At 38.2% G+C, this 27324-nt stretch overlaps 2 protein-coding genes across 2 annotated transcripts; both read left to right on the plus strand.

Moving 5' to 3' along the window:
- The first annotated feature begins 2645 nt into the window (after nucleotides 1-2645).
- Nucleotides 2646-12412, plus strand: LOC103128835 (complement factor H-related protein 2-like). Its single transcript, XM_060178497.1, has 5 exons — nucleotides 2646-2755; nucleotides 8366-8560; nucleotides 8951-9127; nucleotides 11611-11793; nucleotides 12022-12412. Exons 1-5 carry the CDS (start codon nucleotides 2698-2700, stop codon nucleotides 12213-12215), a joined length of 807 nt encoding a protein of 268 aa, XP_060034480.1. The 5' UTR covers nucleotides 2646-2697; the 3' UTR covers nucleotides 12216-12412.
- A 3345-nt stretch (nucleotides 12413-15757) lies between these two features.
- Nucleotides 15758-25717, plus strand: LOC107522118 (complement factor H-related protein 2-like). Its single transcript, XM_016184921.2, has 5 exons — nucleotides 15758-15815; nucleotides 18295-18489; nucleotides 19282-19458; nucleotides 25116-25298; nucleotides 25524-25717. Exons 1-5 carry the CDS (start codon nucleotides 15758-15760, stop codon nucleotides 25715-25717), a joined length of 807 nt encoding a protein of 268 aa, XP_016040407.2.
- Nucleotides 25718-27324: the final 1607 nt, after the last annotated feature.

A 27324-nucleotide genomic window follows, 5' to 3' on the forward strand; every position in this document is an offset into this window, starting at 1 on the left:
TTAGTAGGGAAATCTCATATGTTCAAATTATAATTGGAATAGAGATATTTAAAAAACAAGACATTACATCATGGGAAATACAAAGAACTTTTTTGTAATATCCTTCTCACCTAATAAACTTCATGATTTTGCTGATATGAACGTTTTGGGACCATTCAAGTACAAGTACTAGAATTATTTAATGTGCACATATTTCAACCATCATAATTAGATAAAATGAGTTGAATACAAACTATGTGAATTTCTCCAAAAACACTAGCACACTGAAAGAATATAAAGATATAAGTAACTATGGTAATATATTTTAGGGTAATACATTACTCTTCTTATTATTACTTCTTCTTATTTACTTGTTATTCTTTTTTACCAGAGCGCTCCTGAGCTCTGCCTTACGGTGGTGTGGGGAATTGAACCTGGGACCTAAGAATTTAGGCATGAATCTGTTTGCATAACCATTACGCTGTCGCCCACAGTAGACTTTATTGTTACTGTATCAAATCAAAAGTGGCATATTGATCAACATAAATCTATTTAACTCACTGTGTGTAAAAGTCAACTCAATATGGATCAAACTTGAATGTCAGATAGAGGGCCATAAAATAAACAGAGAAAAGATGATCAGACGACATACAAAGTCTGCTTCTGAAGCCTCTTCACAGAATAGCAGAACAAGCCTCTTCACAGAATAGCAGAACAAGCCTCTTCACAGAATAGCAGAACAAGCAGACATACAAAGTCTGCTTCTGAAGCCTCTTCACAGAATAGCAGAACAAGCCTGCATAGCCAAGCGAACCATCACTAAAACAGAGATAGCCTAGATGGTTTTTACATGCCATAATCAGAATGAAAAAAGGACTACAGCAGAAATATAAAAAGAAATTACAAAACCCAGCAACAATATCTACCCCTTAAATAGAATGGAAGAAGACCTGAAGTGAACTCTCCCCAAAGAAGATATTCAGACGACCCATAAGCATATGGAAAAGTGCTTAAACCTCACTGATTATCAGAGAAACACAAATCAAGGCAACAAAGAGTTACCAGCTCCCCCCTCTGAGAAGGTCCGACATGGGAAGGACAGAGACAAGGACAGCTGGCAAGGATGTGGTTAGAAAGGAGCCCTCCAACACTGTTGAATAGAATGCAAATTGGTCCAGATCCTGTAGGAAGTAGACTGAAATTGTCAAGAAATATTAAAGGTGGACCTGTCATATGATCTGGGAATTTCTCTCCTACATGTCTATGAGGAGGTGCCTGAGAGGGCAAAGCTGCAGCATTGTAAGCCTCTGTGAGACAACCCAGAACAGCAGTAAAGGGGACGCAGCCTGGAGATCAATTCCCTGAAGAGAGTGCTTGCTGTATTTAGAGGTGGTCCTGTCCAGAAAAGCCCAGGAACACAATTTCACAGACTCTGACCAATGTTTTAACCAGAGAGTCATGGAGTTAGAAAGAACAGGATTGAACTGTTAGTGACAAGGACATCTGGGAAGAAGAATGTTAAGAGATCTCTTCACGGGTCAAATGGGAGGCAAGTTGTGTCCCATGTTAATGTTCTCCAGTTGCTGAAATAGATCCAGTGGTTTTCCTGACTTTGTAATTAATGGACGTGGGTAAGGCACTTGAGGGATTTACAGTGACATGAACTCAGAGTTATACACATATGATTCAGCTGATTGAAAACAGCCTCACATATAATCAAGAAATGATAAAGGGGCCTGTACAGAGCTCATCTCATGTGTGAGGCCCTGGGTGAGTCCCAACACTGCCTGAGAGCACCATGGACAACGCCAGAGGGGCTTACTGGATGGTCAGATGGTCTGCGGTGTTCTCCTCACTCTCTTTCTTTCATCCTCTCTGACTAAATAAAAAATTGAAAGAGAGGGGTTTGGGCAGTAGTACACCAGGTTAGTGCACATGTTACAAAGTGCAAGGACCTGTATAAGGATCCCCAGCTGCAGGGGGGTCGCTGCACCAGCACTGGAGCAGGTCTGCAGGTGTCTATCTCCCTCTCCCCCTCTCTGTCTTCCCCTACTCTCTCGATTTCACTCTGACCTATCCAACAACAACAGCAATGGCAACAATAGCAATAATAACCACAACAGTGATAAAACAACATGGGCAAGAAAAGGGGGAAAAAAATAGCCTCCAAGAGCAGTATATTCATGGTGCAGGCAGAGAGCCCCAGCAATAACCCTAGGCAAAGGAGAAAAGAAAAGAAAAGGAAAGGGAAGGGAAGGGAAGGGAAGGGAAGCGAAGGGAAGGGAAGGGAAGGGAAGGGAAGGGAAGGGAAGGGAAGTGAAAGAAAAGAAAGGATAAATAGGGTAGGTAGCTTGATGATACTGCTTATCTTAAACCCCTATGTAAACTGATGATGGCCCCACTTTAAGAAAGTAACGTTTGATATTAAAAATTCATTTATTATCACTCATTGCCAGTCTATCACAATAACGAAAAATAAGCAGTACAAGCACACATTTAATAATTAACTCAATGAATGGTTGTGAAATTATAAAAAAAAGAATTAAGGGATTTTGCAAATTTCTGTGGACTTTGAGATTTACCAATTGATCAGCATTACTGGCTTTACCCAGCAGCACCTAAATTCGGAGTCGTACTCACTCACTGCTAGGGAAGCATAGCAACGCGCAAACAGCTTGCTGGCACATTGGCATCTCTAGACCACTGGGAAAACCCAACATGCTGTTGCTGCTCAGTGTCTTTCTCACCGTGTGGGCTCTCTGTGCTCATGGACAAGGTAAGTTATAGATATACTGAAATCTTAGCTTCCCTCTTAACAGGTAACTTCATGTCACATCTCCTTTCATGTGTCTATTTTTTTTCAAGAAAGTGAATCTTAGGAATAATCTGTTCTGTGAATTTTAATATGGAATAACTTTATAAAGAAAAATCTCCACATATTATCAAAGGGAAAATATTGTGAGATATTTATTTCTGTGCTCTGAGTTACACAGTGAAAAGTCACATTCAATACTGACTGAAGGGAAATAGGATTAACTCAGGCAAATTCAGGTAAACTGTGTGAAAAGAAAGATTCTTGCTTTAAAATTGGTCAAGTTTTTTTTTTTCTAGTTTGTTAAATACCTGCAACCAGGTATTGAATTTAGTGTCTCATATATAGAAAAAAAAGTTATTTACATATCTTAAAGGCTTCCTTTGCACACAGCAAACCCTTAGAAAACATTTGGTATGTTAATGATCCTGCATGTGGGTATAGTTTTTTTTCAGATCAAAAGTCAAAACTTATTCAATAAAACTATTGAAATGTGTGCACTTCACAACTGTGTCTTAATAAGCCTGCTAAAAGCCTGACATCAGGAACATTTTCACATTCCCACAAAAAATTATCAGCAGGGAGAAAGAAATATATATATTTTAAGAAAAAATAGATTATCTTAATTTCCACCAAGATTACAACACACTTTAGTTTACACTTATGAACTCACTGGAAAAGGTAGACTAAGTAAATAGTTTCTATAGCAATAATTTAGCACATTGAACACTGATACTTTACATTCATAAAAATATATCTATTCTAGGAGTCGGGCTGTAGCGCAGCAGGTTAAGCGCAGGTGGCGCAACACAAGGACCGGCATAAGGATCGCAGTTCGAACCCCGGCTCCCCACCTGTAGGGGAGTCGCTTCACAGGCGGTGAAGCAGGTCTGCAGGTGTCTATCTTTCTCTCCTCCTCTCTGTTTTCCCCTCCTCTCTCCATTTCTCTCCGTCCTATCCAACAACAACAACAACAATAATAACTACAACAATAAAACAACAAGGGCAACAAAAGGGCAATAAATAAAATAAATATTAAATATATATATATATATATATATATATACATAATCTGTCTTAACTGTCTCTAATTGCAAACTTTCTATTTAAACAATAGCTCCAGGGGGCCAGGCAGTAGCTCAGCTGGTTAAGCACACATGGCAGGCTTCAGCACAAGGAACTGCATAAGGATCCTGGTTCCAGCCCCCGGCCCCACCTATAGACGGGTTGCTTCACAAGTGATGAAGCAGGTCTGCAGGTATCTATCTTTCTCTTCCTCTCTATCTCCCCCTCCTCGCTCAGTTTCTCTGTCTTTCCAACAACAACAGCTGTGACAACAATAACAATAACATCAACATGGGCAATAAAGTAGGAAAAAACTGCCTCCAGGAGCAGTGGATTTTTAGTGCAGGCACCGAGCCCCAACAATAACCCTGGAGGAAAATAAATAATTAAAAAAATAATAAAATAAAAAAATAAGAAGTTAAAAAATAAACGATTGCTCCATGTAACACATATTAATAGTCCCTTCAACTTTTTATGACTTGACTGACTATATAAATCTTTATTTACAGTGTTTTCTCCTTTTACCTTACATAGTATTTAAAAATATTTAATCTATTTTTGTATTTTTATATATACCTAGTTAGTTTTATTTGGAGGTGATGGTTTACAGCACAGTCTTTGACACACAGACAGTCATCTTCCCCTGACTGGTGTCTAGGAGACATGCCAGAACCCCAGTTTCCTTTCATCCTGCCCCTATTCCTCCCTCACCCGAGGGCTTTGCTTTCATGGAGTATGTCACACCCGGCCCAAGTTTCACTTTAAGTCTCCCCTAATGTCCTTTATTCTTAAACTCCACCTTTGAAAGATACAGAATGAGAGAGACCAGGGAACTGCTCATCTCTAACTTATGGTGGTGCTGGAGCTTGAACCTGGGACTCTGAGCCCAGGCATGAAAGGCTTTTCCATAATATGCCATCTCTCCAGCCCTCTTTATATATTCTTAATTTTAAAGTATTTCAGATTTCTTCTTTGTTTCTATTTGATCATTCTAATTTCAACATAATGATTTATAAGACACTGTTAAGGGGGTTGGGCCATAGCACAGCAGGTTAAAAACGCTTGTTCATGTGCAAGGACCTGCATAAGGATCCAGGTTTGAGCCTTGAGTCCCCACCTGCAGGGGATTCGATTCAGAAGTGATGAAGCAGTTCTGCAGATGTCTCTCTTTCTCTCCCCTTCTCTCTCTTCCTCTCATTGTCTCTTTCTCTCCCCTTCTGTGTCTTCCCCTCCTCTCTCCATTTCTCTTTGTCTTGTCCAACAACAATGACATAAAGAACAACAACAAAAATAATGACAACAACAACAAAAACAACAAGGGCAACAACAGGGAAAATAAATAATTTAAAAAATTAAAACAAAACACTGTTGTCACAGGAGTATATTACATCTCCTCATGATACCACTTCTACCACAAGAATCATCTTCCACAATCCTGCACTGGGTCCCCACAGCCCTCTCAAAACACGCCCCACTTTAATTCCCAGAGTCCTTGACTTTGCTGCAATAGAACAGTTCCACCCATTGTTGTCCACATCTTTCCTAGTTTTTTCAGTTTCACCCATAAGTGAGACCACTTTGTATTTGGCTTTTTTATTCTGACTTATGTCAACAAATATGATGCCTTCAACTTTCAGTCAAGATGTGGTAAAGGAGAATATTTCATCATTTCCTAAAGTTGGCTAGAAATAAGCGCTAGCATCTATGGGACAACTGATTTATGGCAAGAGCACCCAAAGCACTAAATGGAGAAAGGCACGTCTTAGTAGTGAACACTGCTGGGAAAATTGGGCTAAAACTTATAGAAGGATGAAACAGGTACACCAACATCACCATGTAAAAAAGACACCTCCAAAGGGATCAAAGACTTGGACGTTACACCAGACGTCCTCAAATACATACAAGAAAACATTGACAGAGCACTCTATGATCTACTTTGCTTTAAAATTCAAGGACTCTTTTCCAGTACCCTATTCTAATATCTTAATACTCTTTAAGATAGTCCATTTTGCCTTTATGAATAAACAGAGCCTGAGTAACTGTGCTTTATCCCTTAGCTTAAAAGAATGATTTGTCTTAATAATGTTCTGTGTGCTGAGGTTTGCATGTTAATTCTATATTTGGACCATACTCATTAAAAAAAGAATAGTAACAAGAATAAAAGAGGATGTTCTGTTCAGTTCAAAACTTTACTCTTCCAGTAAAGTACTTTTTTTTAACTTTTATTTAATTGCATAGGACAGAAATAAATTGAGAGGGACAGGAGATAGCAGGGACATAGACAGAGACAGAGAAACAGCTGCATCATTTCTGGAGCTTTCCCGCTGTAAGTCGGGAATGGGGGCCTTAGCCAGGTAATTGGGCATGGTAACGTGTACTTAACCAGGTGTGCCACCACCTGGCCACCTTTCTTTTTCTTTTTTTAAAAATTGCCACCAGGGTTATCACTGGGGCTTGGCACCTGTATGACAAATCCACTACTCCTGATGGCCATTTTTCTTACTTTTTTTTTTCTTTCTCATAGGACAAAGACAAATTTGAAAGTGGAGGGGAAGATAGAGAGGGAGAAAGAGAGAAAACTGCAGTGCTTGCTTCACTGCTCATGAAGAAACTAGCGCTGCCCACAGACTTGTCTACAATAGTGAGAAAAACTACTTCTTCAGCTAAGATGCACACACCATACAGTTTTTTAAAAATATTTTATCTTATTTATTTATTCCCTTTTGTTGCCCTTGTTGTTTTATTGTTGTAGTTATTATTGTTGTTGTCGTCGTTGTTGGATAGGACGGAGAGAAATGGAGAGAGGAGGGGAAGACAGAGAGGAGGAGAGAAAGATAGACACCTGCAGACCTGCTTCACCGCCTGTGAAGCGACTCCCCTGCAGGTGGGGAGCCGGGGTTCGAACCGGGATCCTTATGCCGGTACACCATACAGTTTTTAATAGTATCCTTAGAAAATAAAGACAATGACACTGCATACTTTAAAGTAGACAGCTTAATAGAAAAGTATGCTTGAATTTTCACATAAGTACATATCTATACAAGTATTTACAGAGGCTATTCATCAGAATTGAGTCACTAAATCTCAGCTCTTGTTGCAGATGTTTCTTCCCTTACTAATATTTCATATCTTTTTACTGAAGTGTTATAGTCCCATATACATGAGTTCATGTCTATGCACACATATTCACAGTAATAAGCACATCAGTTTATCCCTGGATCTTGTTTTACTTTTTGCCTGGACTGGAACAACAAGGGTGAAATAGGCTGAGATTTCTGAGAAGGCAGCTATAGTATATATAGAACAAGACACTGGAATGCTGGAGGATAGAAACAGTCCCACCATTCTAGCAGAAGCTAATGTCTAATCTTGGAGAGTTACTGATTAAACCACATTAATGGCTACTAGTCCCTGTGCCTGTGTGCTACCAAGCCTCCAATCAAACTTTAAAAATTAGTGATTTAATATTTACTTACAAAATTATAAGAGAACAGGTGTATCATTCCACCCTTTCCAACTACCAGAGTTCTGTTCCCCATTCCCTACAGTAGAAATGCAGTAGTTCTCCCAAGATCACTGATATGGCTGAGTACTGTTTCTATAGCCACCTTTGTATATATCTATATCTATCTCTACATATCTATCTGCTTATTTTTTCTATGTTCCTGCATTCTCTTCATTTGTAAGTCTCACCGACTGCTTTGCAGTGCCTTTTTTTTTTTTATTCCTCCCTCTTCTTGGCTCCTGGTGGAATTGAAGTTTAGAGTCCTCTGGTCATCTTGCCCTAACATTTACCCATTTGAGAGTATTGAACAAAATTCTTTAGCAGTGCAGAAGGATGAAAGGTCTGGCTTCTGTAGTTGCTTTAACTCTGCACATAGGCAATGGCAGGTCGACCATACTCCCAGCCTCTTTCAGATTTCCCTAGTGAGAAAGGGGTCTGGACGGGTGAGGTTCTGGAACACATAGTGAGGTCATCTGCCAAGGGAGTTAAGGATAAAAACACAGTAGCATCTACAAGTTTCCACCAGACTTTCATTCTTATTTGTAGTTCATAGAGAAAGAAACAGAAAAGATGTAAAGAGAGAGAGAGCGAGAGAGAGAGAAAGAGAGAGAACAGAGTGACACCTCAGGACCCCTCCACCATTCACGGGGCTTCTCCTTGAATCATGTGGGTCTCATATGATACTGGGGGCTTGAACCTGGCTCTTTAGCATAGTAAAGTGTACAACTGACTAGATGAACTATCTCTCAGTTAAGAAAAAAACCTTGATTTCTTCCTCTGCAATTTCCTTATATGTGTGAAAATAACCCTTGGAATTATGTATATAGAACTAAATAAGAGGAACTTTTCAAAAATATTTCTAGGTTTCACTATGGCTTGTTCTGGCTCTCCAGTCACTACTACAAATAGAACAACTAAGCTAAATAGATCAATAATGATGTCAGAGTATTGTTAAAGTAAGGTTTGGCTGGTAATTAATGTAAAACACTCTTCTTTTCCTTTAGGAAGTACTTGTGATTTCCCACAAATAAAGCATGGAAACATCTATGATGAGGACAGATACAAACAAAGCTTCCCAGTTGTTCCAGGAAAATATTTCTACTACTTCTGCCATCACAACTTTGTATCTCCTTCACAAAAGCCCTGGACACAAATAACCTGCACAGAGGAAGGCTGGTCGCCAACACCAACGTGTCTCAGTGAGTAATGCACACTGTATCAGTCACTCAGGGTGCTCAGTGAGTGACAGGGGGAGCCTCAGTGATCCCAGAGCCTGAACAGCCACTGTGGCAGGGTCCTGATGAGCCAGTAGGAATAGCACACAAGTCTCTCTTCTTTTGTAAGAAGCTATTTGTGGAAATCAAATTGGGAAAAGTTTCTAACAGAATATAAGTTTTCCTGGAATGCCTACAACTTTTAATTGTATACACCAATGGAGAACAATTTAAACTCTCTAAGTTAAGCCTCTTTTGTTGCGTCATTCTATGAGCACACTTTTCTCAAGAGAACTTGACCTATGCTGGATTGGTTTGCAAAACAGAACCTTTCTTCCTACCAAGATTTGTATTAGCTGTTGTTTGGGTTTTCAGGACAGTGCTTTTTCCCCTGGGTGGAAAACGGCCACTCTGCATCTTCAGGACAAGTACACCTGGAAGGAGCCACAGTACAGATTACCTGTGATACAGGCTACAGACTTCCAAACAGCCAGAGCAACATCACGTGTAGTGAAACTGGCTGGTCTGCTAGCCCTATATGCAGTCAAACATGTAAGTGGAATGATGTCCTTTGAGGTGCTGTATCTATTATATTATAGGAAAATAATTTTTTGTTAATGATATTGTTGTCACTTCTTAGTTTTAAGTTTCCAGAACACATTATAAATGATGTCTTGACTTCATAACAACCCAATGCAAATAATAGCCAACCCTCAATAGTATACCAGTATGTGCTCCCATACAGGATACCTTTCCTTTCTATGGTGTTATACTATGTTTATACCTATGGCTACATTAGCATATTAATTGTTGCATTTCAGTTATTATTCTATACATTTTCCATCCTGTTGGAAAAAGGAAACTTGACAAATCACATATACATTAATAGTGGCCTTATATTTGCCTATAACCTAGTGGTGCCTATGTTTTTTCATTGAATTACAAGTTATTGACTAATGTCCTTTTACTTCATTCTGTAATATATATTTTTAATTTTTATTGGAGGATTAATAGTTTATAATTGACAGTAAATAAAGTAGTTGGTAAATGTATAACATTTCTCTGTTTTCTGCAGAACACTTTAACTCCCTGCCTACATCCTCCTCCACTCTCATGCCCTAGGACCTGAACCCCCTCCCTCACACCCTATGCCAGCGTCCTATACTTTGGTGACATACACCATAGGCCAAGATTTTTATTTGCATCACTGATTAAAGGTTTTGAAGTGTGCACCACCTTCACAGCTTTCTTTTCTCTATCAGAAAAAGTTAAGGGACAAGAAGATCTGGCTAGAAAAGTCCTCATCCTCAAATCTCAAGGGACGGGTGAAACTATTGCTACTGCAAACTTTTAAACACATGTAGTCTCTTTCATAACTAAACTCTGGATATATTTAAGCCAGATCCACTTTAAGTGTCCCCAAAATTAATAGTGAATCTTTCAAGCATTTTTGATACTTTTTTTTCACTGAGAGTAAATTTGAGGGATTACTTTCCCTAATAATTTTGGATCATTTTGCTGGGATGCATATGAGAAAGATAGGAGGAGAGAGAAAGAACCAGACATCACTCTGTCACGTGTGTTGCCAGGGATCGAACTCGGGACCTCATGCTTGAGAGTCCATTCTTTATCACTGAGCCACCTCCCAGACCACAGCCTCCTCACATTTTAAACATAAATGTCTTAACCAGTCCTCTATATACATTGAGTATCATAGCAGATTATATAATTTTGTATCTTTGGGAGATGAATATAGTGAAGTATTTCCTTTTTCTTATTCTTCTTATGTCTAATTGAAAAAAATTAAGTTTTTATTAATTTCACAAAATAGAGTGTGGGGAGAGAGGGCAGGCCAGAACTGGAACAACTGGAACAGAAGTTTTTTCCAGCATTTGAAAAGTGTTGTCAATATTTTCTGGGTCTCAAAAGAAAAACTCACTACAAGGAGAATCCACTTATTGTATGGGTTTTCATGATTCTACCTAGATGAATTTTAGATTTTTTAATTTTTTTCCCTTCAGTTCTCAGTAGAAGCTAGGATGATTAGGATGTGTCCATGCACAAATTTCTTTGTATTTTTCCAGTTAAAATTGTTTGACTCTTTGAATTTTACTGAAAGAAGTGATGTTTCTTTTTCTGTTGTGGAAAGAATGAAAAAAATTAAAATAAAAATCAGTACAGACCAATAGGCAGAGCAATATTTTGGATGTAAAAACAAGAAATTTTATTTATCTTAGCTATTCCATAGTCTAGCTTACATTTACTACAGAAAAAACTTTTAGAGGTGGGAATGGTGTTAATATTAAAAAAAAATAGAAGAAGAAAAGCAGGTTCTATCATTAAACCAGCCACACACTTACTGCTACATGCATGCTTTCATTGAAATGCGAGGAGGGACTTAAAATATGCATCTTTACTTGGCTAAAACATTTCAATGGCTTATTTCCTTTTTTTTAGTATTTATTTATTCCCCTTTATTGCCTTTGTTGGTTTTTATTGTAGTTATTATTGTTGTCATCTTTGTTAGATAGGACAGAGAGAAATGGAGAGAGGAGGGGGAAGATGCAGAGGGGGAGAGAAAGACAGACAGCTGTAGATCTGCTTCAATGCCTGTGACATGACTCCCCTGAAGGTGGGGAGCTGGTGGCTCTAACTGGGATCCTTACGCTGCTCCTTGTGCTTCACGCCACCTGCTCTTAACCTGCTGCCCTACCGCCTGACTTCCTGCAATGGCTTACTTCTATCATCTGAAAAAATCATGGTATTTTTGTGAGCATTCTTTATAATATCTTTCTTTTTATTAGAGTGATACAAAACTGACCCTAAGGGAGAAGATCTGAGCAGTGCTCTGATGCCAAGCATGGTGGTGCCAAGCATGAACCTGGTACTTTTGTGCCCAGCTTAAAATCACAATTGTTTATATTACGTATTGGGCTACTTTTTTATTTGTTTAACATTCACTTAAAATTCTACTATTTTTTCTCCTAAATGTAGCAAACATTAAATGCCAACAAATCAAATCAAATCTTTTTTAGATTCGAAAGGAAAATGTGGGACTCCTCCACCTATTGACAATGGAGACATTACCTCGTCTCCAGTACCAGTATATGCCCCAGGCTCCACAGTGGAGTACCAGTGCCAGAACTTATATAAACTTGAGGGCAGGCCAACTGTAAGATGCTATAATGGAGAATGGTCAAAGCCACCAAGATGCTTAGGTAAGTGTTCTAATATTTTCATTTCCATCCCAACTCATCACAATTCCATCATGTAAAGACATCTTTGAAGTTATTGTTAGTGATATGTACATGATGGTGTTGCAATATGTTGGAATGGAAAGTTTAGAGATTGAACTGTTGCAACAGTGTAGAAGAGAGTCTTCCTGAAAGTCTAAAATTCTAGGAAAGTATTTAAACAATATTTTATGTTTTTCTTTTTCATTCCAGAGCCATGTGTGATATCAGAAGACATCATGAATAAACATAACATACAACTTAGATGGATAGATAGGAACAAATTCTACACTCAATCAGGGGAGCCTGTTGAGTTTTCATGTAAATACAGGTACAGATGGATATCACCAGAACCTCTTCGAACCAAGTGTGTAGAAGGTAGAATAGCATATCCCACTTGTGGATAAAGCAGTGGTTAAAATGAAGTCGTCAGTCTGAAGCATGAACATTTATACAGGATTTTCAAACTTATCCAACATTTCTCAGCCTATGTGTCAAGTCTTATGTAACACAATTTATTCACAAATTGTAATATAGGTTAAAAGTTTTGAGGATTATGTAATCACTACATTTCCAAATGTAATTAAAAGCTGGCAAATTTAAATTCCATGTGTCCTATTTGTAAAGTGTCAATGGTTAGAAATCAATTGTCGTGGAGTCGTTCTGTAAAGTGTTAATGGTTAGAAATCAATTGTCGTGGAGTCGTGCTGTAGCGCAGTGGGTTAAGCACACCTGGCGCAAAGCACTGGGACCCTAGTAATGATCCTGGTTCGAGCCCTGGCTCCCCACCTGCAGGGGCGTCGCACACAAGTGGTGAAGCAGGTCTGCAGATATCTATCTTTCTCTCCCCCTGTATGTCTTCCCCCTCCTCTCTCCATTTCTCTCTGTCCTATCCAATAATGATGACAACAATAAAACAACAAGGACAACAAAAGGAAATAAATAAATAATAATAAAATAAATATTTGTTTTAAAAAAGAAATCTATTGTCAATTGTTCCTTTTGGGTTTGGATTAAATCCCTCATTCTCCTAAACTTCTCTATAAATGCTGAGTATTTCTAAGTCACTATTTGAGAGAAAATGATAAGAATGTGTTTGTCATTTGTCATGACCCCAAACACTCAGAATCAACATGCTTTCCAGCCCAGCACACTGGGTCCCAGGTCTCCTTTAACTCCCTTCTCCTTCACTTTCAGCATGATGATCATCTGACTCATTCTGAAGTTTCTTCTTGCAAAGTCAAATAGGTTTATTTCCATGTTATTGTAAATTAAACCTCTAATGTGCTTTGGATACTCCATTACACACTGATGAACAGAATTGCATTACTGGGATTTATTTTAGTTACAAGAAGAATTCATACTATCACTTTCATGGATACTGTGTTATTCAGGTCTATATTGGAAAGTTTTTAAAGTTTTTTAAAAAAATTATCTTTATTTAATGGATAGAGACAGCCAGAAATTGAGAGGGAAAGGGGTGATATGGAGAGAGACAGAGACACCAGCAACACTGCTTTACCACTCACAAAGCTTCCTCCTTCAGGGTGGGACCAGGGGCTCAAACCTGGGTCCGTTCCCATTATGACATAGGCACTCAACCAGCTGCACCTCTATCTGGCCCTTACAGGGGAGTTTCTTTAAGTAGCAACATAAATAATGCACAAGGAAGACTCCTGCACAGACAAAAGTAACAAAAAAGGCATTCTAGTCATGCTGTTCTTTCTCATAAGGAAGAGGGAGATTCATTTTTTGTAGGGGAAACACATATTTTTAAATTATAATGGCAATACAGGTATATATAAAAAAAGACAGTACATGATGGGAAGTACAAAGAACTTTTTGGTATAAACTCACCTAACAAACTTCATGATTTTGCTGAGATGAAGGTTTTAGGTCCAATCAAGCACCAGAAATATTTAATGTGCACAAATATCAAACATCATAATTAGATAAAATAATTTGACTACAAACAATGTAAATTACTCCAAAGGCACTAGCACACTGAAAGAATATAAAGATATAAGTAACTATGGTAACATTTTTAAGGTAATACTTTAGTCTTCTTACTATTACTTCTTTTAATTCACTTATTACTCTTTTTTACCAGAGCACTCCTCAGCTCTGCCTTATGGTGGTGTGGGGAACTGAACCTGGGACCTAAGAGCCTTAGGCATGAGTCTGTTTGCATAACCATTACGCTGTCGCCCACAGTAGACTTTATTGTAACTGTATCAAATCAAAAGTGGCATATTGATCAACAGAAATCTATTTAACTCACTGTGTGTAAAAGTCAACTCAATATGGATCAAACTTGAATGTCAGATAGAGGGCCATAAAATAAACAGAGAAAAGATGACCAGACGACATACAAAGTCTGCTTCTGAAGCCTCTTCACAGAATAGCAGAACAAGCCAACGGGACTAGGCAAAACTGAAAAGCTCCTGCATAGCCAAGAGAACCATCACTAAAACAGACATAGACTAGAAGGTTTTTACATGCCATAATCAGAACACAATAGGACTGAAGTACAAATATAAAAAGAAATCACATAACATAGCAACAACAGCAACAAAATCTACCCCATAAATAGGAAGAAGACCTGAAGTGAACTCTCCCCAAAGAAAATATTCAGACGATCCATAAGCATATGGAAAAATGCTTAAACCTCACTGATTATCAGAGAAACATAAATCAAGGCAACAAAGAGCTACCAGCTCCCGCCTCTGAGAAGGTCAGACATGGGAAGGACAGAGACAAGGAGAGCTGGCGAGGATGTGGTGAGATAGGAACCCTCCAACACTGTTGAATGGGATGCAAATTGGTCCAGATCCTGTAGGAAACAGACTGAAAGTGTCAAGAAATATTAAAGGTGGACCTGTCATCTGATCTGGGAATTTCTCTCCTACATATCTATGAGGAGGTGCCTGAGAGGGCAAAGCTGCAGCATTGTAAGCCTCTGTGAGACAACCCAGAAGAACAGTAGTAAAGGGGACGCAGCCTGGAGATCAGTTCTCTGAGAATGCCTAGCTGCCTGCTGTGTTTGGAGGTGGTCCTGTCCAGATAAGCCCAGGAACACCATATCACAGACCCTAACCAATGTTTTAACTGGAGATTCATGGAGTTAGAAAGAACAGGATTGAACTGTTAGTGACAAGGACATCAGGAAAGAAGAATGTTAAGAGATCTCTTCACGGGTCAAATGGGAGGCAAGTTGTGTCCCATGTTAATGTTCTCCAGTTGCTGAAATAGATCCAGTGGTTTTCCTGACTTTGTAATTAATGGACGTGGGTAAGGCACTTGAGGGATTTACAGTGACATGAACTCAGAGTTATTCACATATGATTCAGCTGATTGAAAACAGTCTTACATATAATCTAGAAATGATAAAGGGGCCTGCACAGAGGTCATCTCATGTGTGAGGCCCTGGGTGAGTCCCTACACTATCTGAGAGCACCATGGACAATGCCAGAGGGGCTTACTGGATGGTGGGGTAGTTCAGGGTGTTCTCAGCATTCTCTTTCTCTCATCCTTTCTCACTAAATCAAAAATTGAAAAAAAAATAAACACAAGAGGTAGCTTGATTGATACTGCTTATACTTAAGGCCCTGAGTCCATTGATGATTGCCCCACTTTTAAAAAGTAATGTTTGATATTAAAAATTCATTTTTAGCACTCTTTTTGTCAGTCTAGCACAATCCCCAATAAAAGTTGTATAAGCACACTTTAAATAATTAACTCAATGAATGGTTGTGAAAATACAAAAACAAAATTAAGGGTTTTTGCAAAGCTTTGTGGACTTTGAGATTTACCAATTGATCAGCATTACTGGCTTTACCCAGCAGCACCTAAATTCGGAGTCATACTCACTCACTGCTAGGGAAGCATAGGCAACGCGCAAACAGCTTGCTGGCACATTGGCATCTCTAGATCACTGGGAAAACCCAACATGCTGTTGCTGCTCAGTGTCTTTCTCACCGTGTGGGCTCTCTGTGCTCATGGACAAGGTAAGTTATAGATATACTGAAATCTTAGCTTCCCTCTTAACATGTAACTTCATGTCACATCTCCTTTCTTTAATGCGTCAATTTTTTTTCAAGGAATTGAATCTTAGGAATCTTCTGTGCTATGAATTTTAATATGGAATAACTTTATAAGAAAAATTACCTCATATTTATCTAAGGGAAAGTATTGTGAAATATTTATTTCTGTGCTCTGAGTTACACAGTGAAAAGTCACATTCAATACTGACTGAAGGGAAATAGTAGTCACTGACGCAAATTCAGGTAAACTGTTGTGAAAAGAAAGATTGTTGCTTTAAAATGGTTCAGGTTTTTTTTTCCCTAGTTCGTTAAATATGTCAACCAGGGATTGAATTTAGGGTCTCATATACAGAAAAACGTTATTTACATATCTTGAAGGCTTCCTTTTCACACAGCAAACCCTTAGAAAACATTGTGTAGGTTAATAATCCTTCATAAGGGCATAGTTTTTTCAGCTCAAAAGCCAAAACTTATTAAATAAAACAATTCAAATGTGTGCACTTTATAATTGTATCTTACTTAATAAGACTGCTAAAAGTCTTTGACTTCACAATCATATTCACAGTTCCATGAAATTAACTGCAGGGAGAAAGAAATATTTATTTCAAGAAAAAGTAGATGACCTTAATTTCTACCGAGATGATAAAACACTTTAGTTTACACTTATGAATTCACTGGAAAAAGTTGATTAAATAAATAGTTTCCATAGCAATAATTTAGCACATTGAACAGTGATGTTTTACGTTCATGAAAATATATTCTGTTTTAAATGTCTCTAAATGAAAATCTTGTAGATAAAAGATTTTTCAAGAGGGCTGGGCCATAGAACAGCATGTTTAGTGCACATGGCACAAAGCACAAAGACTAGCATATGGATTCTGGTTGGAGTCCCCTGCAGGGGAGTTGCTTCACAAATGGTGAAACAAGCCTACAGGTGTCTATCTTTCTCTCCCCCTTTCTGTCTTCCCCTTCTATCTTGATTTCTCTCTGTCCTATCCAACAACAACAGCAATGGCAACAGTAACAACAACTAGTGCAACAACAATGGCAATAAAATGGGTAAATGCCTCCAGAAGCAGTGGATTTGTAGTGCAGCTACTGAGCCCCAGCAATAACCCTGGAGGCAAAAAAAAAACAAGAACAAAAAAAAACTAGAACTATTTTTCACAGCTGAAAAGGCCTTAAGATTCAGGTGAGATTGAGGTGAGAGTGTTTTGCAGACATCACATGGGAGATGAGAGATTGTACCCATGTGCCAACAAGTGTACTGTAACCCTATACCCAACCCGTCCACCCATAAATTGAGGAAAATATATATCTTGGCTTAAATAAAGGAAAACTCACTTCAGTGATTGGTTCAAGGCTTGTACAAGAATGATATTTTGGGGGTAGGGATATAGCATAATGGTTATGAAAGAGACTTTCATGCCTGAGGCTCTCAAGTACCAGTTTCAATCCCCCACCCCACAATAAGCCAGAGCTGAACATTTATATGGTAAAAAAAAAAAAAGATATTTTGGGAGCCGGGTGGTGGTGAACTTGGCAGAGTGAGTACTTTATAATGCTCAAGGATCCGGGTTCAGGTCCCCAGTCCTCATCTACAAGAAGAAGCTTCATAAGTGGAAAAACAGTGGGGCAGGGGCTTCTCTTTCTCCATTCCTCTCTATCTCCTTTTCTCCTCTGAACATCTCTCTGTCCTATAAGATAAAGTAAATAAAAATGTAAAAAATGATATTTTTCTGGTAGATCTCAAATGTGATCATGGAAAATTTCATATTTCTTTACATTTTGTACATTGTTCCAATAAATAGAAAAAAAATAACTAATTTATTATTAATTTAACGAATCCTGCTATCTCTCTTCACTGCACTGGTCTAAGTACAAAATGAAGGGCTCTGAATTTTTATATGAATGGAAAAGAATGCCGTAGAAGGCAGATAAGTTGAGTGGTAAAATCCACACTGTCGTCTCTCATCCATCATGTCCCCTTTACTGAACAGGGCTGCAGTGCATGTGCAAGTGGAGAAGTCATTAAATGCTTATGCACAGTCGACATCCCTGGAGATTGTTTATACAAGTCTTTATATCATATATGACAGAAGACAAAGTTTATGTTCACTAGCAGGAACCCACTTACCACAGTAACCTGACCTTTATAACTGTTATTGTTGCAGAAACCCAAATCAATGAGTGAAGTTATGCTAGTAAGAATAGAATTTTTTAAATCTTTATTTATTTATTGGATAGAGACAGCCAGAAGAGGGAAGGGGGCAATAGCATGAGAGACCACTGCTTCACCACTTGCAAAGCTTTTCCTCTGAAGGTGGGAACATTGGAAGGTGAGCTCAACCAGGTGCCACCACCCAGCCCAAGAGTGTAATTTAACAAACAAGCAATATCTAGCTGATCCTGTGTTTCTTTTTTCTTTTCTTTTTATTGCCAGTGAAACCTTGTGACTTTCCAGAAATAAAACATGGACGTCTATATGAAGAAGGCTATTATAGACCATACTTCCCAGCACCAATAGGAAAATCTTATTACTATTACTGTGATGAAAATTTTGAACCTCCTACGGAAACTTATTGGGGCCAAATTTCTTGCACAAGAGAAGGATGGAAGCCAAAATTACTCTGCCGAAGTAAGCAAGTGTCTTGAAACCTATGTGTGAATCTTTCAAAATGTAGAGGAAAAAAATGTGAGCACTGGGGCCAGGTGGTAGTGCACATGCTACAGCACACAAGGATTCAGGTTCAAGCCCCCAAGTCATGCATGCGGAAAGCTTCACAAGTGAAGTAGTGCTACAGGTGTGTGTTTCTCTCTCTCTCCCTCTCTCTCTCTCTCTCTCTCCCCCATGTCCCTCTCAATTTCTGGCTGTGTCTATCCAATAAATAAATAAAGATAATGAAAATAAAATTAAAAACAGAATAATAAAAAAATTTTTAAATGTGAGTACAACTAAGTCTTGAGTGACAAAAACAAGGCCAAGAGATGAGTTGTATGAACAAAGGAAAACAAATCAGTATTTACTTTATGGGGAGGTTTCATAAAAATTACATGAGAATGAAAATAGGGGTAAGAACGGACACACCGGTTAACATACTTGTAAAGCTAAAGCTAAATAAATAACACCAAGTGTTGATTTGTCTTTTTAATCATTTGGTCAAGTTTTAGCTTTTTTTTGCATAATATTGGGAAAAAAATAGATCATTACATTAACCACATATGTTTATTTTTCAATTTCATTCATTTTTTAAAAAACATGTTATTTATTTATTAATGAGAAAGATAGGAGAGAGAGAGAAAGAACCAGACATCACTCTGGTACATGTGCTGTCGAGAACTGAACTCAGGACCTCAAGCTTGAGAGTCCAGTGTCTTAGCCACTGCACCACCTCCCGGACCACTCATTTATCTTTTGTATGATCTTTAGGAAAATGTATTCTTGATTACTTGGCACATGGACAAATTCAACAATGGAAAAGAAAATACTATCAAGGGGAAACTGCAAGAGTTACCTGCCAATCTGGTTACAGTCTCGAAAATGGTCAGAGTATACTAACGTGTACGGAAAACGACTGGGTTCCTCCTGCCAAATGCCTCCCTGTCAGTAAGTAACGTGGTCTGGGATCCTAGCATGTTTCTGACGTCCTAGGACTCATCTATATTATCTGTTGCAAAGAGTTTATATTAGCTTCTTGCTTTGCCAATACACTCATTTAGGTTTTCATGTATGGATGACTGGGTACACAGATTTCTTTATAAGTACACAGAAAAGTGGATGACACACTTACGCTTCTATTCCCTTTTATTGAGGGGGCTAATGTTTACAGTGCAGTCACTGCCACATGAAGATCATTTCTTTATGCATTCATTCTTTCTCCTCTTCCTTCCACATAGTCCTTTGCTTTGATGCAATACACCATGTCCAGACCTGGTCTCTCTTTGTGTTCTCCTTCCCTGTCCCTATTTATTAAGTCCCACTTATAATTCAGATTATTAAATAGTTGTCCTCCTTTTAGCTTATCTCACTTGACATGATGTTTTCAACTTCCAACCAAGATGATAAAAAGATGACTTCATCATTTTTAACCACTGAGTAGTATTTCACCATATAAATATACTACTTTTATTTTTTATCTTTTTTTGCTGGAGCTCAGTGCCTACACTATGAATCTACTGCTCCTTAGGCCATTTTTTTCTGATTTATTTGCACAGGACAGAGAGAACTTAAGAGAGGAGGGGAAGGTAAAGAGGGAGAAAGAAACCTGCAGACCTGCTTCACAGCTTGTGAAGCTTGTGACCCTGCTGCAGGTGGGGAGCCGGGGGCTTGAACCAAGGTCCTCTTATCTCAGTTTCTTGCACAAGGAAGAAACGTGCTCTTAAGCCAATGCGCCACCGCCTGACCCCCTACACTACTATTTAGCCACTCATGTGTCATTGAACATCTGGATTCTCCCAATTTTGGGCAACTGCAGAGTGTGTGGCTATGATGTAGATATACCTTAAATCCACTTTAAAAATTGTTAATTACTTATGAGAAAGGACAGATGTTAGGACAAGATGCTGACACAAGACAGCACTAAGGATTCAACCTGTGGCCTCTGAGATGCCAGGTAGCGATCTCTGTACTCAAACAGACTGCGTTATCTCCCCAGCCTGTGCTTAATAGTAGACATTATACAAGGAAAAAGAAAATGTCTAAGATGAGAAGTGGCATCATCAGGATGTCACAATGGGAGTTTGTGCTGTCACCTTCACAAACATAGTGATGTTAACAGCAACCTTCCTTCCTTCCCTGCTTTCTTTCTTTCTTTTTTTCTATTTTTGTCACCAGGTTTATCCTGGGGCTCAGTGCCAACATTATAAACCCACCAATCCTGGTGACTATTTTTCCTTCTCCCCCTTTCTATTTTATTGTAAAGGACAGCGAGAAATTCAGAGAGGAGGGCTAGATAGGAAGAGAGGTATAGAAACACCTGCAGGCCTGCTTCACTGCCATGAAACATACCCCTGTACATGTGGGGAGTGGTATATTTATCTTCCCCATGGACATATACAATACACTGTATAGTTTCTTCTAAAAATCCTAGTATTGGGAGTCTGGCGGTAGCACAGTGTATTAAGCGCACATGGCACAAAAGCAGCAGGGACCAGCATAAGGATCCCGGTTTGAGCCCCTGACTCCCCACCTGCAGGGGAGTCCCTTCACAATTGGTGAAGCATGTAGCAGGTCTGCAGGTGTCTTTCTCTCTCCCTCTTTCTTCCCTTCCTCTCTCCATTTCTCTCTGTCCTATCAACAACAACGACAGCAATAACAACTATAATAACTACAACAATAAAACAAGGGCAACAAAAGGGAATAAATAAATATTAGAAAATAATTCAAAATAATTTTTAAAAAATCCTAATGACTTGCTTTTCATGTCTATTTTTAATTCATGTTGAATATATATATGTATGTGTGTGTGTGTGTGTGTGTGTGTGTGTGTAGGTGTTGGATACCTAATCTAGTATAATACTGGAAAAATACGCACAAATTCTCTATTCTATATTATTTTAAATATTTCTTTTATAAAATTTTTATCAGTGTTCCTGTAACCCACATTTAATTACCATATATTTTTAATGTATGTGGTTATCTAGTGAAGACTATTTAAAGGATTCTTTCTCCTCCTCATACTCCTCCTTCTCCCTTTTCTCCTTTTTTATTGGAAGTGCCCTTTGATCTTTCATACAATTAAAACAATCATCTGACTTTCAAATTTTATTTTCCTGCCTGGCTAGCATTGTGGGCAGGATAGAGGATCCAGGAACTCTTGGTGGCATGGTAATACAATTCTTTTTTCACAGGGGGCCGCTCCAGAGTAGGGTGTGATCACAGTGGGTTAAGCCACCTGGCATCAAACCTCAATGGCCTCATCTCGCTCTGCAGGCCAGCCCTTCTACAGGTCGGGAAGCAAGCTGGAGAGAAAAGAGAGAAGAGTAGAGAGTGAAACCAGGAACAGAAGTGGGCTTTATGGAATAAAACCGGAAGTGGCAAGTCAGGAAGGAGATGGCTAGGAAAGGGGGTGGAATAAAGAAAAAGGCACACTGAACTTCCTTAGCTGGAAGGTGTATTCTTTAATACAACAGGATGGAATTGTGTACTCAATGATAACCTTATACCCCGGTAGTTCATTGTGTGTTACTTGCAATTAATAGCAGCAGCAACAACTTGGAAATTAACATGTAAATTCACATTCACAGTCTGATTCAGATCTCTTGAATCAGAGAGTATGGGGAGTGGCACCTTTAAATTGCTTTAACCACTACCAAAGGATTCTAAGTCCACTTTGGATTACAATAACTTACTGTATACATTATACATCCTTGGTTCTCACTGAGGAACTACAACTATCATTGTAGTATCTCTTTACATTTACAGAATAAATCACTGAAGGGTATGTTTATTTCTCCACAGTTTTAAAAAATTATTTCTCCACATCATCTGTTTGAATCTTTTAATTATAGTTTCTTTTTAACATGTTCTTCAAAGATTGTCAACTCTTGAGAAATATTTTATTTTTTTGTTAAAAATGGAGTCTACTTGTTCTAGATAGAGAGAAACTGAGAGGGAAAAGGGAAAATAGAGAGCGAGAGAGAGAGAGAAAGAGAGAGAGAGAGAGAGAGAGAGAAAACCCAGCAGCACTACTTCACCATTCATGAAGCTTCCCTTTGCATGTGACACCTGGAGACTTGAACCAGGGTCCTTGGTGCTGTAACATGTGCATTCAACCAGGTGTGTTACCACCTAACTCCTAATTCTTGAAATACTTTCTAAGGACATACTTGTGTTAATTTTTCCGGGAGACTCAAATTGTGATTCACAAATCGGATGAAAATAACCAAATCCTTATGCCAAATCAACTCTTTATTATGCTTTTTGATGGAGTATAAATCATTTGGCTATAAATAAGTTATATTTTTTAGTATAGAAAAATATCCAGAGAAACCCTTTTTTTTTTTTGCTAGCTAAAACAATGCCGATCAACCTTCTTTTTACATTCTTTTTTAAAATTTATTTTTAAAAATATTTTTTTATTTATTCCCTTTTATTGCCCTTATTGTTTTATTGTTGTTGTTATTGATGTCATTGTTGTTGGATAGGACAGAGAGAAATCTTGAGAGGGGATGGGAAGACTGGAAGAGAAAGATAGATTATCTGCAGACCTGCTTCACCACTTGTGAAGTGACTCCCCTGCAGGTGGGGAGCTGGGGGGCTCAAACTGGGATCCTTACGCTGGTCCTTGAGCTTTTTGCCACATGCTTAACCCGCTCCTTTCCATTTTCAAATTTTTATACTGGTTGTATATAAATCATCTACATTTAAATTAATTATTGTTGTTAGGAGCAGTTTCTGCCACTTTATCACTGGCTTTTTGTGTACGTTTCCTCTGGTTTTCATTTCTGTTCCCTTCTCTTTCTGTCCCTATGAGTTTTGAATCATTTTAAAGGGAGGCATCTGTATGGCTGCAAATTTTCTCTGCATAGTTTCCTTAGTAGATACTGATGGTATTAAGAGAGAGACATGTGGCTACATTCCCCTGTGTTGACATTTTACCACTTCAAGAGAGACATGGAAATCTTGTTTCCTTTTTCCTCCATTTAGCCTCCCCACATTTTTTAAATATAATTTTTTATTTATAAAAAGGAAACATTGACTAAACCATAAGATAAGAGGGGTATAATTTCACACAGTTCCCACCACCAGAACTCCTTATCCCATCCCCTCCCCGATAGCTTTCCTATTGCTTAACCCTCTGGGAGTATGGACCCAAGGTCACTGTGGGATGCAGAAGGTGGAAGGTCTGGCTTCTGTAATTGTTTCCCCACTGAACATGGGTGTTGACAGGTCGATCCATACTCCCAGCCATTCTCTCTCTTTCCCTAGTGGGTAAGGGCTGCTCTGGGGAAGCAGAGCTACAGGACACATTGGTGGGGTTGTCTGTCCAGGAAAGTCCGGTAGGATTCATGCTACCATCTAGCCTCACTACATTTTAAACATAAATACCTTAACTTGTCCCCTGTATACACTCAACATCATAAGAAATTATATAATTTGGTATCTTTGGGTGAAAGATATAGTAAAATCTTTCCACCCTCTTATTCTTATTATGTCTAATAGAAATTTTATTTTTAAAGGTTTTTATTAATTGCACAAAATAGACTGTGTGGAGAGCAGGCAGGACACCACTCTCATATATACAATGTCAGAGACTCAACTGAAATAGAAGTTTTTTTTCCAGCATTTGAAAAGTGTTGACAGTGATTTCTGGCTCACAAAAGAGAACCTCACTACAATGTGAATCCACTTACTAGATGGGTTCTCATGATTCTACCTAGATGAATTTTAGATTAAAAATTTTTTTTCTTCAGTTCTCAGTAGGAGCTAGGATGATGAGGATGTCATCTTGGCACAAATCTCATAAGAATTTTCCAGTTAAAAAATGTTTAGTTCTTTGAATTTTCTTTACTAAAAGAAGTGATGTTCCATTTCTATTGCAGAAACAATGAAAAAATAAAAATGACTACAGACCAGTAGGCACAGCAATATTTTAGATGTAAAACCAAGAAATTTTATTTATCTTAGCTATCCCACAGTCTAGCTTACATTTACTACAGAAAAGATCTTTGGGGTTGGGAATGGTGTTAATACTAAAAAAGAAGAAGAAAAGCAGGCTCTCTCAGTAAAATAATGCAAACCAGCCATGTGCTCACTGCTGCACACATGATTTCATGTAAAGAGGGGGCTAAAATATGCACCTTTACTTGGCTAAAACATTTCAATGGCTTATGTCTAACATCTGAAAAAACATGGTGTTTTTGTGAGCATTCATTCTAATTTCTTTCTTATCATCAGAGTGGTTCAAAACAAACCTGAGGGAGAAAATCAGAGCAGTGCTCGGATGCCAAGTATGGTGGTGCCAAGCATGAACCTGGTACTACTATGCTCAGCTTGAAGTCACAATAGTTTACATTATATATTGGGCTACATTTGTATTTGTTTAATATTAATATAAAAATCTCTACTTTTTTCTCATAAAGGTAGTATATATATTTTTTTAACAGAGCACTGTTCAGCTCTGGCTTATGGTGGTGCGGGGGATTGAACCTGGGACTTTGGAGCTTAAGGCATGAGAGTCTGTTTGTATAAGCATTATGCTATCTACCCTCTGCAAAGGTAGTAAATATTAAATGCCAATAAATCAAATCAAATCCTTTTAGATTCGAAAGGAAACTGTGGGATTCCTCTACCTATTGACAACGGAGACATTACTTCATCTCTATTACCAACATATGCCCCAGGATCCACAGTGGAGTACCAATGCCAGAACTTATATAAACTTGAGGGCAGGGCAACTGTAAGATGCTCTAATGGAGAATGGTCAAAGCCACCAAGATGCTTAGGTAAGTGTTTTAATATTTTCAATTCCATCCCAAAACATCGCAATTCCATCATGTAAAGAAATTTTTCAAGTTATTGTTAGTGATATGTACATGATGGAGTTGTGATATGTTGGAATGGAAAGTTTAGAGAATGAATTATTTAAACAATGAAGAAGAGAGTCTTCTTGAAAGTCTAAAATTCTCTGAAAGTATCTGTACAACACTTTATGTTCTTTTTCTTTCTAGAGCCATGTGTGATATCAGAAGACATCATGAATAAACATAACATACAACTTAGATGGATAGATAGGAACAAATTCTACACTCAATCAGGGGAGCCTGTTGAGTTTTCATGTAAATACAGGTACAGATGGATATCACCAGAACCTCTTCGAACCAAGTGTGTAGAAGGTAGAATAGCATATCCCACTTGTGGATAAAGCAGTGGTTAAAATGAAGTCGTCAGTCTGAAGCATGAACATTTATACAGGATTTTCAAACTTATCCAACATTTCTCAGCCTATGTGTCAAGTCTTATGTAACACAATTTATTCACAAATTGTAATATAGGTTAAAAGTTTTGAGGATTATGTAATCACTACATTTCCAAATGTAATTAAAAGCTGGCAAATTTAAATTCCATGTGTCCTATTTGTAAAGTGTCAATGGTTAGAAATCAATTGTCGTGGAGTCGTTCTGTAAAGTGTTAATGGTTAGAAATCAATTGTCGTGGAGTCGTGCTGTAGCACAGCGGGTTAAGCACACGTGGCGCAAAGCACAAAGACCCTAGTAAGGATCCTGGTTCGAGCCCTGGCTCCCCACCTACAGGGGAGTTGCACACAAGTGGTGAAGCAGGTCTGCAGGTGTCTATCTTTCTCTCCCCCTGTATGTCTTCCCCCTCCTCTCTCCACTTATCTCTGTCCTATCCAATAATGATGACAACAATAAAACAACAAGGACAACAAAAGGAAATAAATAAATAATAATAAAATAAATATTTGTTTTAAAAAAGAAATCTATTGTCAATTGTTCCTTTCGGGTTTCGATTAAATCCCTCATTCTCTTAAACTTCTCTATAAATGCTGAGTATTTCTAAGTCACTATTTGAGAGAAAATGATAAGAATGTGTTTGTCATTTGTCATGACCCCAAACACTCAGAATCAACATGCTTCCCAGCCCAGCACACTGGGCCCCGGGTCTCCTTTAACTCCCTTCTCCTTCACTTTCAGCATGATGATCATCTGACTCATTCTGAAGTCTCTTCTTGCAAAGTCAAATAGGTTTATTTCCATGTTATTGTAAATTAAACCTCTAATGTGCTTTGGATACTCCATTACACACTGATGAACAGAATTGCATTACTGGGATTTATTTTAGTTACAAGAAGAATTCATACTATCACTTTCATGGATACTGTGTTATTCAGGTCTATATTGGAAAGTTTTTAAAGTTTTTTAAAAAAATTATCTTTATTTAATGGATAGAGACAGCCAGAAATTGAGAGGGAAAGGGGTGATATGGAGAGAGACAGAGACACCAGCAACACTGCTTTACCACTCACAAAGCTTCCTCCTTCAGGGTGGGACCAGGGGCTCAAACCTGGGTCCTTTCCCATTATGACATAGGCACTCAACCAGCTGCACCACTATCTGCCCCCTACAGGGGAGTTTCTTTAAGTAGCAACATAAATAATGCACAAGGAAGACTCCTGCACAGACAAAAGTAACAAAAAAGGCATTCTAGTCATGCTGTTCTTTCTCATAAGGAAGAGGGAGATTCATTTTTTGTAGGGGAAACACATATTTTTAAATTATAATGGCAATACAGGTATATATATAAAAAAGACAGTACATGATGGGAAGTACAAAGAACTTTTTGGTATAAACTCACCTAACAAACTTCATGATTTTGCTGAGATGAAAGTTTTAGGTCCAATCAAGCACCAGAAATATTTAATGTGCACAAATATCAAACATCATAATTAGATAAAATAATTTGACTACAAACAATGTAAATTACTCCAAAGGCACTAGCACACTGAAAGAA

Source organism: Erinaceus europaeus, chromosome 19, assembly GCF_950295315.1.
Source record: "Erinaceus europaeus chromosome 19, mEriEur2.1, whole genome shotgun sequence".
NCBI lineage: Eukaryota > Metazoa > Chordata > Mammalia > Eulipotyphla > Erinaceidae > Erinaceus > Erinaceus europaeus.

Bases quoted from the DNA above. Each gene is read 5' to 3' on its own strand.
- LOC103128835 (XM_060178497.1), top strand. From the start codon at position 2,698: ATGCTGTTGCTGCTCAGTGTCTTTCTCACCGTGTGGGCTCTCTGTGCT. The intron at 8,561-8,950 runs GTGAGTAATGCA...TTGGGTTTTCAG, and splicing joins GCCAACACCAACGTGTCTCA to GACAGTGCTTTTTCCCCTGG. The intron at 9,128-11,610 runs GTAAGTGGAATG...AATCTTTTTTAG, and splicing joins CCCTATATGCAGTCAAACAT to ATTCGAAAGGAAAATGTGGG.
- LOC107522118 (XM_016184921.2), top strand. From the start codon at position 15,758: ATGCTGTTGCTGCTCAGTGTCTTTCTCACCGTGTGGGCTCTCTGTGCT. The intron at 15,816-18,294 runs GTAAGTTATAGA...TTTTATTGCCAG, and splicing joins TCTCTGTGCTCATGGACAAG to TGAAACCTTGTGACTTTCCA. The intron at 25,299-25,523 runs GTAAGTGTTTTA...TTTTCTTTCTAG, and splicing joins AAAGCCACCAAGATGCTTAG to AGCCATGTGTGATATCAGAA.